The sequence below is a fragment of the Vanessa atalanta genome, chromosome 25 (genome assembly GCF_905147765.1).
Source record: "Vanessa atalanta chromosome 25, ilVanAtal1.2, whole genome shotgun sequence".
Lineage (NCBI taxonomy): Eukaryota > Metazoa > Arthropoda > Insecta > Lepidoptera > Nymphalidae > Vanessa > Vanessa atalanta.
In genome coordinates, this window is record NC_061895.1 from 1,455,461 (window position 1) to 1,471,272 (window position 15,812).

Below are 15,812 nucleotides of genomic sequence, written 5' to 3' on the forward strand. Positions count from 1 at the left end.
AAACCTAGGAAAGCACCGAGCACAATTCATCTCGAGCTCGGTGGTGAAGGAAAATAACCTACATTTCAATGAAATTCTATCACACGTGTATCCACAATTCCGCATTGGAAAAGCTTGGTGAAATTACCAAACCTCAGTCGTGGTCATCTCAGCCGTGGCATACTACAGGCTGTTCATTTAGAGGAAGCGTTCTGTCTTTTGATTTCTTGAAACTAAGAAGATTACTGAGAACCTTTGGGAGTGATTGGAGCAAATATTGAGACCAAGGTTTCTACGTTTGAAAAAAATATGAGAAACCATTAATTATTATTTTAAGAATGTTCAACTTCACAGAAACAGCCTTAACTTTTATTAATAATGTACCGAGAGAATTTAAAATTGGAATCTAAATTAATATTATTGAATTAAGCCTCTCGACCAACGATGTCGCGTCAATTTGATGTCAAATGTTATTTATTTGGCGTTTCTCCTTATATGTTTGGAATAGAGTATACACGTGTTTGATGACATCTGCCACAAGCCAAGCCTTTACCTCAACAGAACATTAGGCCTGCGCCAGCAGTGTTGTTATTGGCGTGTTAACACGCTGTTAGTGTACTTTTATAATACCTGACGCACTGACCTTAAATTTCATTACTAATATACCAAGAAAATTGGAACCTAAATTAATATCAAACATATCAATTGAATCCACAAACTTTTATTAACATAAGAATTGATAACTTTAAGTGCTTAAATATATACAAATATGAATTAAAAATAGTTGAAACTGTATAAATCTTAAACACGTGGAATGGTGTCATGAATGCTAGCAGCATTACCCCCTTGAAACGCAATTCCGATCCTCTAGGCCTAAACCGAACCAGCCCCCCCAGTCACCAGTGGAGTAGAGTGGAGTTTTTCGAATTTGACATGAGACACGAATATTTAGATCTTTTTTGCTTCAGCTTACTTTAAATTACTTAGAAGCGTTACTGAGCTGTCAGCTTTAGGATCTACTGATAGCCTTTTATCAAATAAAACTGTCTTGATTACCATTGAAACCAGCGATACACATGGCGGTGTAGCGGTATAATAACTGATATGATACACCCATTCGGACATTGACCTGCTATAAGCGACTATGTTTGGAATACCAATATGAAGACGCATTTCCAGGCGGTATCTTTTATTGATATTAAAATAATAACTCAACACATTACTTTATTTATTAATAACTTTTTGCACAGTTTCAATTCTTTCATAAATAATAAATATTGGACAACATCACATACATTACTCTGATCCCAATGTAAGTAGCTAAAGCACTTGTGTTATGGAAAATCAGAAGTAACGACGGTACCACAAACACCCAGACCCAAGACAACATAGAAAGCTAATGAACTTTTTCTACATCGACTCGGCCGGGAATCGAACCCGGGACCTCGGAGTAGGCGTACCCATGAAAACCGGTGTACACACTACTCGACCACGGAGGTCGAATTCTTTCCTATGTTAATTTCAGGAGAGCGTTATATTTTTGATTTTTGATACTGCTGGGTACTTCTCTTTGGTGTATGGTTAGGGTTGAGTCTCGATTTGAACCAATACTAAATGAAATTTTAACAAAAATATGCCAGTAGTACTCTGCGACAAAATTAACTATAAATAAAATTGGAGCCCATAAGAAACTTCATCTCGTATTTTTTCACCCTCATATGATGGGGATTTTTTCTTCAAATTTAAATGGAACCAAACCATTCGTAAATTATTGAGTTCTAATAAACAAAAATAAAGAAATATTTAATAGTTTATAAATTATTCAGTCAAAATTTCCCGAATAGCCCGGAGTATGAAAGTTTTCAACATTGACTACTTTCAAACTTTGGGCTATTTTTTTACTTGCTTAACTCCAAAGGTGTGTGGTGCATTGGCAATGTAAGGAATGGTTTATATTTCTTACAGTGCCAAAGTCTGTGAGCCACTTACCATCAGGTGACCCATTTGCCCGTCCACCTATAAAAATAAACTTAAAAAGAAATATGTACTTGTGCTTGCACACACACTTGTGCAGTTGGCTAGTCTCCATCGAGAATCGCTGCTGGACAAAATCAGTCAGAAGGTCATCATGTCATAAATTAAGGCCAGGATGGAAAAGCGGATAACGCTTGGATCTGAACCAAAGATTCCACGATTAAATCCAAACAAATACTAAGAGTCATGTGATTTCGACTCATAATCTCTCTCTATCACCTGGTGATGAAAAAAAATGACAAAAATGTACTGAAAATGTTTGAAAATCGTTTTGAAATAAGCTCAAAAATCAATCCTTAAATAAACATTTTCAAATAAAATTTTCTTCAATTTTATGTTTATATGATTTGAGTATTTAAACGAGTGAAACTAAAACAAGGATTTCAAGTTGTCAATACAATCAAAAACAAATTAATATGAATGAACCCATTCCCGAGATATTAATTTACCCGGTTAATCGTATCGCATGTCTCCAGTATTGCACTAGTACTATTGAACTAACGGTCATATTCTCAAATTTTTATTACTACACAATCATCTAAATTCAAAGAAAAAGGAACTGAATGACTGTGCGACTGTATTCTAGGATATATGCCACCCACAAATCAGAATTTCTGTCGCCAAAAAGCAATACCTAGTATTATTGCGTTCCAATCTGAAGGGTCTTAATTCAGGTTTTTTTTTCATGTTATAGGGGCAAACGAGCAGGAGGCTGACCTGATGGAAAGTGATTACCACCGACCATGGACATCTGCAACACTGGAGGGCTTGCAGGTGCGTTGCCGGCCTTTAAGGAATGAGTACAATCTTTTCTTGAAAGTTCCAAAGAAAATATAAAAATAAAATATAGAATTACAGGCAAGACATAAGGTGGCACGTTGTGATATGAAGAATGTTTGATATTTCTTACAGTACAGTCTATGCTCTGTGGTTACCATCGGATGGCCTGTTAGCCAGTCTGCCTACTTAAATTAAATAATAAAAAGTGTGTCTTGTTCTTTGGAAATTAAGCCCAAACCTTAAAATGAAAATGCACCCTAAAAACTTCTGGAGTGATACAATTGTGTCCCTTGTGCAATATCACAAGTTTACAGCTGAGATACAGCCATATAAGTTATAGGCGTGTGCTGCTAGAAAAATAAACAAGTACCTATTTAACTTATAAAATGTATCAATAATAATTGTACTATTATTTTATTAAGTTGAATTTCTTTAATTCCTTCCAAACTAATAAGTTGTCATTTGGACGGTGCAACATTTTATCTACCACTGCTTGTGTTTTTTTACATAAAACATGAATTATACCGTTATTTTGTTTGTAATATTTATATTGTATTGTTATTTATTATAGCTTACCCTATTGTTCGTAGGATACCCTTTAAACGGTCACTGAAATTCAGCAATGAGCATTGAAAGTCGTTTCGATTCCCGCGAGTTCACAAGCTGAGTGACTTTTCTTCTGATAATAAACTATTGGGCAGATATCATTTTATGTATATATATATTTATTTATTTAGTTTTAATTTATATAAAAACTTTTTCTCCTCATTATTTTCTTACTGGCCTTGTATCATTTTATCTATCTTACAAATTTCAGCATTCCATCCATGTCACTTACATAGGCAATATTTGTCGATAGCGGTCACTGACATTTGAAGGTTAAAGATTTCAACCTTCGATTCCCGATAGAACGAATTATAATTACCTCAAGGCCCATATCAGACAGGAGCTGAAATGTCAGTGTTAACATCGATTCCCGATAGAACGAATTATAACCTTAAGGCTCATATCAGACAGGAGCTGAAATGTCAGTGTTAACATCGATTTCCGATAGAACGAATTATAACCTTAAGGCTCATATCAGACAGGAGCTGAAATGTCAGTGTTAACATCGATTCCCGATAAAACGAATTATAACCTTAAGGCTCATATCAGACAGGAGCTGAAATGTCAGTGTCTTAACAAAGGAATTTTAACAGCAGATAAAATTTTCACGTGCTTAATTAGTATCTATAAATCATCACGTGCGAGGGTCATGTGGAAGATTATAGCCTATTCCAATTAAAATAGGAAAAGATTTAAATTAACCTTAGATTTACGTATTTCATGCGATTTGCTAATAACTCAGCTATGTTGTGCAACACTAAGAGTTTATGATTAATATATCTTTATTTATAATACAACACTATTACACTTAACTACTTATTTCCACTTTAATTTTACTTCCAATATTCCGATAACAGTTTCGTCGACGTAAAAAGCACCAATTTTTTCGCAAATGCATATTGAATATCATAGATTAACATTGCTCTCGACCAATGATAACGCGTCAATTTACTGTCAATGTTATTTATTTGGCGTGTGTATACTCTATTCCAACCATAAAAGGAGAACCTTTTATGGTTGGAATAGAGTATACACGTGTTTGATGACTTCTGCCACAAGCCAAGCGTTTACCTCAACAGAACAGGAGGCCTGCGCCAGCAGTGTTAATGTTGGCTTGTTGACACAATATTAGTGTACTTTTATAATGTCTGATACATTGACCTTAAGTTTCATTACTAATGTACCAAGATAATTTAAAATTGGAATCTAAATTAATATTCAACATATTATAAATGACTTACGAGCGTTAATCATCCCACTGAGCTCTCAGCTTTAGGATCTACTGATAGCCTTTTCTCAAATAATAATGTCTCGATTACTATTAAAACCAGAGATACACATGGGGCTGTAGCGGTATAAACACCCGAGGCCTGCGCTAGGAGTGTTGGCACGCTGTTAGCGTGCTTTTATAATCAACAGAAACTATTAGTCAAATATTTAGGTCTAGGAAATATATATATATATATATATTATAACAAAGAAACTAGCGCCATCTCAAATCCAACCATAGTACTTAGTTAATCCTTTCGTCACTAGACTGTGCTTTACGGTAAGCGACCAAAGCTGTATCGCGCTGGCAAGATTCGCTCACAAATAATGACCTCCTCGGTGTGCTTAAATATTTGTATCGAGTCATAAAGATCTTGATAGCTGCAAGATAGTGCTTCCACACCTGCTGGGACATTGTTTGAAGGCTTTCTAAAATAATAATCGCTTATAGATACGAGTGCTACTGGCTACTTCCACCTGGTGGGATAGTTTGCTGGCTTCGTACTTAGAGGTGCATTCGCCTACTTGTTAAGTGTAACCACCCATACATTGGAAATAAACCGTATTGTGAGAGCAATTAGTGTTGTTTTTCCCAAAGAGTATCCTCCACCAGACATCCCCCCATTACAATATATATATATATGACATATATATACATAAGACATGGCGTTTTTGCCCTTTTGAGATTTTAATTTTCTATTAAAATTACAATGAAATAAAAAAAATACAAATTACGTAATATAAATTTTAAGTTTAACAAGAATTCATAGATGAATGGTGTATTGTATCTAGTAAGGTTTAAATGTGAGCGCCATAACTCGAAGCGGTTAGCGATAACTTCAGCTCTTAGGTTAATGGAAAACGATTATCACTTTAACAGTATTATCAATAAAACGGACGTAAATAAAGTAGGAAATAGAATATTGGAAGAAAATAAATATGTATTATGTATTAGAACGCGTGCATCTTAACCGATGATTTCTGGTTCAAACCCAGGCAGGCACCACTGAATTTTCATGTGCTTAATTTGTGTTTATAATTCATCTCGTGCTCGGCGGTGAAGGAAAACATCGTGAGGAAACCTGCATGTGTCTAATTTCAACGAAATTCTGCCACATGTGTATTCCGCCAACCCCGCATTAGAGCAGCGTGATGGAGTATGCTCCAAACCTTCTCCTCAAAGGGAGAGGAGGCCTTTAGCCCAGCAGTGGGAAAATTTACAGGCTGCTAATGCTAACATTATAAAAAATAAGATGAAATTTTATCCCATGATTGCTATTTAACGCACTTCAATAAAATAATATGTACCACGTACAGGCGTCCCGTTTTTGTTTACAAGCGTATAGTGCTTAAGAATATATGTATTATAAACTAGCTGTGCCTGCGACTTGGTGTGCGTTTGAATTTAACAAAAAGTTATTGATTTATTTCGAGTTAAATCACCGTTCACAATAATTCGGCAGTTTACAATCTCGCGAGATAGATCACAATTCTACGGTGATTTATATACGATGTGTGCCGATGCACGATATTTATTCTGAAGTACTGTAAAATTTTTACGGCTATAAACAAAAACACTTAAAACTTCAAAAACGTTTATTAGAAAATTTATTTTTAATTTCACAAGTAAGAGTAAGATTTTTTTTCAGACTGAGACCTAAGTGACGTCACTATGTAAAAAAAACTGTCATCTCAGCTTATAAAAACAATAGCCAATGGCACGCCATTGCCGCGAAACATTCTAGCGCAGTAACAAAAGCGAATATCACACTTTTGACGTATTTACAAAAAGACGCGTCGCTTCACCCCACCGGGATATCGCTTTTGATTGTGTATTCGCTTTTGTTGCTTCAATATTATATTCTGCGTGCTCCATCTGCCTTTTGTTTTACAATCTGAGACTGTATGAATTCTATAGAAATAAAAAATAGAACGAATATACAAAAAAAACAGTTATTTCATACCCTAAGTACACAATCTTCTTCGTAACGCTTAAATTAAAATAAACGTCTTATAATGATACGGCCGATCGTTAAAACTAATTTGGTATGGAATTGGAGTGTCATAAACAGACGAATCGGGGTCACGGGGGCTGTATTTATAGATTTATTGCATTCCTCTTATAGTAAAACAGGCGTGGTTATTTTTGGTTCGTTTTGAAGTTACCATTTGCTTCGATTGGGCCTGATTTATGAACTGTTTCCTTATTGGAATTTCCTGTACTAATATAATAAATAACCTCTAACTTCACGACGGCCTAGTTGGATCAGTGGCTAGATATAAGCGGCCGGATAAGAAAATATTAGATTTACTGTCCAAATTCTAAGTAACAGTCCGGAGTCAGAAAGTTATAGTTAGATACTTGGTGGTAGGGCTTTGTGCAAATCCGTCTACCCATCGAGTACCACCCACTCATCAGATATTCTACCTTCAATTAGCATTACTTGGTGTTGTGTTCTGGTTTGAAAGGTGAGTGAGCTAGTGTAAAAACAGGCACAAGGGACATAACATCTTAGTTCGAAAGGTTGGTGACGCATTGGCGAAGGAAGGGATGGATTTGGAATGTCTATGGGCGGCGATGACCACTTAACATCAGGCCCATTTTTCTCTATGGAATAAAAGATAAAGGTGTCCACTCTCTTGCCTCGGAAAGAGCTTAAAGCCGTTGGTTCTGCGCTCTAAATGTTTTCTGGTCGTGTTGGATTTGCCTTCCTATCAGATTATGAGAGAGAAGAAAAAGAGAACGCACCTGTGTTTACGCACATACTTGTGCACTATAATATGTCCAACGGTTTATGAAAAAGAACATTTTGTTTTTGATTTTATAATGGCAAAATTTTGTCGTCAACTTAATTAAAGAATAATACGTAGATTTTATCTGGGATAACCGTAAGGAATAATACTGGGTAGTTACTCATTGTTACTAATTATAATTTGTTCATATTAAAAGTAGAATGAATACGAATGAAAACAATCGTAAACTCATTAATTAGGTCAATAGTGCACTATTGGAATTGTCAAGAAAAACTATAGACAGGCAAACGTTTTTCCCTGTTGACATTTCCAAAGGTCGATGACCTACTTTATGTAGAGGCTATGTCGCTCGTAACTTTACTGATGGCACTATCAGATTTTGTCACTAATGACCGTCCCCGACTTCGTCGACGCAAAATTTATACATGGTTTTTGATACATGGTATCTTTATACAATGACCTATAGTACAAATTATTTGTATTTACATAAACTTTTTTTGAAATTGCAAACCATTTCGGATAGATCAGAAAAAAAAATGTTACTCTTAAAAAATGTGCATTTATTGGCATAATGTTAACTTTTTTTAAAATTCGATATTATTATTATTTCGTACTTATTTATGCCGTAAGTGGTAAGAAGAGCCGAGTAGACCAGAGAAGAGTTTGTCTAGAACACGTCGATATTGCGAGTTCAATCCTGGAAAAGATTGGGTTTTCTTGTGCTTTATTTGTCCATTTGTTCATAATTAAACTCTTCGTCAGAGGTGAAGAAAACACTATGAAGTCCGCCATCTGCAGTGACATGGGGGTATAAACTCTCACCACTCAAAGTATGAATGGTTTAAGAAATGAATATGTAATCTAGTCTAGATTTTAGGCTTTATATTATGCAAAGTTACATTTCATACATTTAGTAAAAACTCCGTTATCGTTTATTTAAAAAGGTACAATCCTTATTTTATTAAATCCCAATAATTTAAAGCATACTCTATTAAAATATTTTCATGATATATCTCCAAAAGACCGAAATCTCTCAATCCTTAATCAGAATACAAAATATGACCGAATTCCGAGTGACATATGATATTGCATACGACATAATAACCACATCTTTATTCTGCACGAGTATATTTAATAAAGATATATCAAATCATTGACATTTTATTTGACACTACTCGTCCCGGCGTCGCACGGGTATAAGGGTCTATATTGATGGGCAACATAATTAAAAAAAGTACAATGCTTTCTTCTTTTTGGACCTGCTACTGTTGCGTACAATGTACGCAAAATAACTAACCAAGGTCCATCAAAGGCGGACAAATGGTTTAGCAATGAATGGAAGATAAACGTACAAACATTTGCTTCGTGTAACTCGATTAATTTCTATTATAAAGTTTATATGGGTGACCTGATAATCTAAGCCACTACAGGTGCGTTTAATAGTCACTTTATTGAAGATTTTTATAGACTATATAATACGCTACGACCCCTATTAAGCGGAACTGCTACACATCGTCCAACATCTGCCAAAATTTGGCAAGAAATCAAATTTTTTTACTATAAAAGTATATATCTAATGCACTATATAAATAAAAAGAACCTTACCAGGCTTCCAGTAAAAATTGAAAATAATAATTAAGGGGGAACATTCGTCCTTTCTCTTGGGGGGAAGGTTATTATTCGACAACGCTGCTCCAATGAGGATCCGGTTGGGAGATGGATTTCCTATTTACTGAACACGATTATAAATATGTTTATACGAAATATTCTATTCTCTTAGGGATAGCCCACAATAACCATGTTTTATCCTTTACTTTTTACGAGAAATAATGACTTATTTACAGATACAGCAATTATCCTTATCCAATTCAGTAACTAAAATACATTGTGCATTTAATATAGATGATTATGACCCTGTACATCTTATAATTTAAATGAATATTTTCGAAGATATTACAGATTTAAAATGCAGCTACATAGCGTTTTATAATGTCTAATGAAAAAAAAATCTGGGAACGACGTATATAAAGACATTCTGTAGTACATTTAGTATCAGCATTGCACCCGTGCGAAGCCGGGGCAGGTCGCTGGTAACTAATATGACAATAAAAAGTTTTGATCGAAAAAGTAATTAAAAAGTCAGACGGGCAATTAGCGCGAAAGTCGAGTCATAAACAAGTTTATTGAAAAAGAATAAAAACAGTTACTTAAGAGTTTTCTTTTAATTAACTCAACATCCTTTCCTCGGATCACTTTGAATCTCCGATAAGATTTCGTAACATGATATTGGATTCAATTCGGAGTGAATTTAAGTAGGTATTAATGCTGCGTTTCCATTTTACAAAGAACTTTATCTTTTCTTCATTTGTAAACTTAATTACATTATTTTTTTACATTAGCAGTTTGTAAATTTCCCACTGCTGGGTTAAGGCCTCCTTTCCCTTTGAGGAGAAGTTTTTGAGCATATTCCACCACGCTGCTCCAATGCGGGTTGGTGAAATACACATGTGGCAGAATTTCGTTGAAATTAGACACATGCAGGTTTCCTCGCGATGTTTTAAATTTAGCACATGAAAATTCAGTGGTGCGTGCCTGGGCTTGAACTTGAAATCATCGGTTAAGATGCACGCGTTCTAACCACTGGGCCATCTCGGCTCAACTAAACTAATTAACTAGATATTATTATGGAACACGTGAATATTAATCTATTATGTATGTATCCAACTTACTTAGCTCAGCAGTGGGAAATTTAAAGGCTGCTTATATATGTATCGTCTCGTTAACAGGCTTGTAATATTGGATTTTGACGTATTTTCCCGTTTTGCCAATCTTAATGTTTTAGAATTTTATAAGTGCTCACCACCGCCCATAGACAATGCCGCTGTTAGAAATATTAACAATTTCTTGCATTGTCAATATAAATAAAAATAGCCTAACCTTTGTTTAGAAATGTCTACTATACAACATTTCTTAATAAATATTTAATAAATATTGGACAACATTACATACATTACTCTGATCCTAATGTAAGTAAATAAACCACTTATGTTATGGAAAGATCAGAAGTAACGACAGTACCACAAACACCCAGACCCAAGACAACATAGAACACTAATGAACTTTTTCTACATCATGGGAACAAAGATGTCATGTCCTTGGTGCCTGTGGTTACACTGGCTCACCCTTCAAACCAGAACACAACAATACTGAGTACTGTTTTTTGACGGTAGAATATCTTTGTGGTTGGTACCTCTACCATACCAATTATCTATATATATACATTTTAAATAAAATTTTCTAATGCTACTTTTTCAGAGGTCTTCCATAATTTTGCTCAGTTACACTCTGAAGTAAGACTGCGTACTCGAGCAAAACAATTTAAGACAAACATAAATATATACATATATAAAAGGCATCGTTTACGGTTTGTCAGGCTATTATAAATAAAGATAGAACATTATACTATAAATATTTAGTTGCCAAGCAAAAGCGATGTCAATCAACGCGTCTGTGCTCAAATCCGTATATTTAGCTAAACTAATCAATGAAGGAAAAATAGGTTACGTCTGTATGTGATACGAACTTGAAAACTCTTCCAAATATTTATATATTTAAATATACCAGTAGTGATAAAGGTATCTCTATTGCCAAATGGTAAATTAAAACCGAGTTGACCCAGTGAGTTGAACACGTGGATCGTATCTGGAGTTCGCGAGTTCGAATCCTGTATTAATGAGATTCGCGTGAATGATTTGTCTTCATAATTGATCGGTTTGAAAATCTCACGATTGATGAAATTCTTATACTACACGTATATAATTCAATGTTTCTCCCTAACTTGCAGCCCTTGTTCAGCAATAAAACTCGATATTTACTTTACGTTTTTAGGTTTGATATTTGGGAGAAGAATAACTGTTGTGTGGGTGGTATTTGATTAGTAATTATTATTCCATGACATAATCAAAATCGTTGCCAAATTTCAATTGAAGTTGTAGGCGAATTATTACATTTATTTAGTTTATTTTATTTATTACACTTTACATAAACATAATATAATATTTTATTTAATATTTATTTATGTATTAATATTATAAACATCTTACACATTTCACCAATACATACATACACATTATAATTTATATTAAATAATAAAATATATATAAATAATTAATTCACAAGCATACTCGGGCGAAACCCGTAGTATACGGCGTTCGGATATCATTCTCCGACTACCGACTACTGCGGAACAATTAGTCACATACTTAGTCGGCTTTAACGTTCGATGCGATTTGCTTTGTTTTCTCATTACTTTATATTTCCCGAGTTCCTAAGTTTTGTGTTGTGCTATATTTCTATGTGTGACTGTCTATATTCTATTCTGTCTATCTTCTATTGACCTTTTGAACTTTCTTGTGTGTTTTGTGAACTGTGACTAATATACGTGTACTGGACCGTTAGCGTGAGTACTTTTATTTCTTCTGTATACGTGTTTACACACATTTACCACAAACTGGTGACCCCGCCGTTCACGCTTATTTAGAAGATGAGTAGCGACAGTGATTCACACGCTTCGCAAGTGAATACGCGTCCACGCCGCGTTAAGAAGATGGAGCGCGTTGAGTTGGAAAGCACGGATGCTCCTACCCTCACACTTGCTTCTGCACAATTCAGGACACCACCTTTCTGGCCAGAGAAGCCTGCAATATGGTTTGCACAGGTGGAAAGTCAATTTAAATTATTATCGATCACGGATGACGCAACAAAATTTTACCACATTTTGGCGAACTTAGATAGAAGTTACGCTGCCGAAGTCGAAGATATAATAATTGGTCCCCCGGATTATAAGCGTCTTAAAACCGAACTAATTAAACGGTTATCGGTGTCTCGAGAAAATAATGTTAAACAGCTGCTGACACACGAGCAGCTCGGCAATCGCAAACCTTCGCAATTTCTTCGGCACCTTCAACATTTGGCTGGACCCAATATCCCCGAAGATTTCATTCGAACAATTTGGACAAGTCGTTTGCCAACGGAGATGCAACCAATTATCGCATCTCAACCAACGCTAACACTCGATGCTATAGCAGAGCTTGCGGACAGAATACATGACATCGCGGCACCCACCCGCCAAGTAGCGGCAACATCTTCTTCAACGCCTATTGAAGTGTTGACGAAACAAGTTGCTGAGTTGACCAGACAGGTCAGCGCTCTCACAGCTAAGGTCAATCAGCGATCACGATCCAGAGAACGCGGCCGTGGTAACGGAAGACGACGTAGTCGATCCCAATCACGTAGGTCTGACTCGTGTCATCGTCGGTACCCTCTTTGCTGGTACCACAGTAAATACGGCGTCAAAGCTAGTAACTGCATCAAGCCCTGCGACTTCACATCGGGAAACGCTTCAAGCAATCGGTAATGGCGACTAACGATTGCGGGAGTTCGACGGGTCGCCTCTTCATCACAGATCACGGTACCAAAAAACAATTTTTAGTAGATACTGGTAGTGATATTTGTGTATATCCAGTTAGTGCAATTAGTGAACCTCGTTATAAGACATCATTCCAACTGAGCGCCGCTAACGGCTCAGCTATAGATACTTATGGTTATATAAATTTAACTTTAAATATTGGTTTACGTCGTAATCTTCCATGGCGATTTATTGTAGCTGACGTAACCAAAGCCATAATCGGAGTCGATTTTCTGTCTCATTACCGACTCGTTGTTGATATTAGTAATCGCAAATTAATAGATAGTTTGACTAATATTAGCACTGTAGCTTCTATAGATAAATCGCATAATCTTGTAACGAGCGTTAAAGTAACGACTGGCGGTGATAGTCTTTATCATAATATTTTATCGGAATTTCCAGATATAATCCGTCCCGCCGGTACTCCGGGTGTAGTCAAACACCACACTAAACACCACATTCGCACTACACCAGGTCCACCAGTGTCCTGTTCTCCTAGGAGGCTAGCCCCCGAGAAATCAAAAATCGCTAAACACGAGTTTGAAGCGATGTTGGCGAACGGCACCGCTCGTCCTTCCGACAGTCCTTGGGCGTCGCCACTCCACCTCGTATCCAAGAAGGACAACGGTTGGCGTCCCTGTGGCGATTACAGGCTACTGAATGCCAGGACCATACCTGATAAGTACCCCATACGCCACATACACGATTTTTCTCACAACTTGTCTGGTTGTAAGTATTTTTCAGTCATCGATTTAGTGAAAGCTTATAACCAGATCCCAGTTGCCGAGGAAGATATACCCAAGACCGCAATTACAACTCCATTCGGTCTATACGAATTTCCCTTCATGACGTTTGGGTTAAGGAATGCCGGTCAGACCTTTCAAAGGTTCGTAGACGAACTGACGCGTGGACTTGACTTTTGCTATCCTTACCTTGATGACTTTCTAGTCTTTTCCAGGACCCAGGAAGAGCACAAGGACCACTTGCGTCAACTTTTTACCCGTATGCAAGATTACGGCGTACTGGTGAATACCGCCAAATGTGTCTTCGGTGCCTCTGAGGTAACATTTCTTGGTTATCATATTTCAGAAAATGGTACCAAGCCCCTGGATAGCAAGGTCAAGGCCATTTCGGAATTTCCTGTCCCGAAAACCGTCAGGGAGCTTCGTCGTTTCTTGGGCATGATTAATTATTATAGACGTTTTGTGCCTAATGCCGCCAAAATTCAAGCTCCTCTGAACGCCTTACTGACCGGATCCGTTAAAGCTTCCCACCCGGTCGTCATAGAGGGAGATTCTCTCAAAGCTTTTGAGAGCTGCAAAGACAGCCTTTGCCAAGCAGCGCTCTTGGCACATCCAAACCCTGATGCAAAGTTAGGACTGGTCACTGACGCCTCTGATACGGCGATAGGTGGCGTCCTCCAGCAATTTCAGGACGGTGCTTGGCAGCCTCTAGCATTTTTCTCACGCAAGTTGAGCCCATCACAGACCAAATACTCTCCCTATGATCGCGAGCTCCTTGCAATATACCAGAGTATTAGGTACTTCCGACACATGCTAGAGGCTAACCACTTTACTGTCTATACTGACCACAAGCCTCTCTGCTACGCTTTCCATGAAAGGAAAAGTAGCTGCAGTCCCCGTCAGTATAGACACTTGGACTTCATCTCGCAGTTCACGACCGACATACGACACATTGCGGGCAAACATAACGTCGTGGCCGACACTCTTTCTCGAGTCGACGAATTGCAGATGCCGGTCGATTTAGAAGTCCTTGCCAAGTACCAAGCCACAGACCCCGATCTGGCTGACACCCTTAAAGGCGACACATCACTTCGTCTTATAAAAATGTCAATACCCGGTAGTCGTACTGAATTGTACTGCGACGTCAGTACACCGACTCCTAGGCCTTTTGTCCCCATTAACCTCCGTCGGCAAATTTTTGATAGTCTGCACTCCCTTAGCCATCCCGGTTCTACAGCTTCAACTAAGCTCGTTGCACAACGCTTCGTATGGCCACTCATGCGCAAGAACTGCCGTCAATGGTCTAAGGCATGTTTGACCTGCCAGCGTACGAAGGTAAGCCGTCACGTGACCTCACCGTTGGGTACACATGCTTTACCTTCAGCGCGATTCAAACATGTCCATATAGACCTGATCGGACCATTACCTCCAGCCAGTGGTTATCGGTACTGTTTGACAGCCGTCGATCGCTTCACGCGATGGCCGGAAGCTGTACCCATAGCCGATATCACTGCTGAAACCGTGGCTAAAGCTTTAGTGTCCTGCTGGTTCTCCCGATTTGGTTGCCCTACTGACATAGTCACCGATCGCGGAAGACAGTTCGAATCAGCCCTGTTCGAACAATTGGCTAAATCCATTGGATTTCAGCATCGCAGGACAACCGCTTACCACCCTCAGTGCAACGGCTTAGTTGAACGCTTTCACCGGCAGCTAAAAGCAGCTATCATTTGTCACGGAGATAGCAATTGGGTTGAGTCACTTCCCCTAGTTCTTCTCGGCATAAGAAGTTCCTTCAAAGAAGACCTCCAGGCTTCATCGGCGGAACTGGTATATGGCGAGCCACTGCGCTTACCTGGCGAATTTTTCGGCCATAATGTCGCAGGCTACACTACCGACATTACCGATTTTTCCGCTCGTATGAAGTCCTTTGCCGAGAAGCTACGTCCAGTCCCAGCACAGCATCACTCCACACGTAAGACCTTCATTTTTAAAGACCTTACCACATGCAGCCACGTATTCCTTAGGGAAGACGCGCTGCGTGGTTCACTGCAACCCGCATACACAGGTCCACATAAGGTTATAAGCAGAGGTGCTAAAACTTTTAAAATAGATTTTAAAGGTAAAGTCGTGACGGTATCGATTGACCGCCTTAAGCCGGCCTATATACTGTCCGACGATTT

General features: G+C 37.7%; 2 protein-coding genes across 4 annotated transcripts in view; one reads left to right on the forward strand and one right to left on the reverse strand.

The window, feature by feature from the left end:
• LOC125073672 (muscle calcium channel subunit alpha-1-like) overlaps positions 1 to 15,812 on the reverse strand; it is a 60,802-nt gene that overhangs the window by 36,880 nt on the left and 8,110 nt on the right. The gene's annotated exons all lie outside the window — the stretch shown is intronic.
• Positions 12,029 to 12,838, forward strand: LOC125073779. The gene has a single exon (XM_047684816.1). It carries the CDS (start codon positions 12,029 to 12,031, stop codon positions 12,836 to 12,838), a length of 810 nt encoding a protein of 269 aa, XP_047540772.1.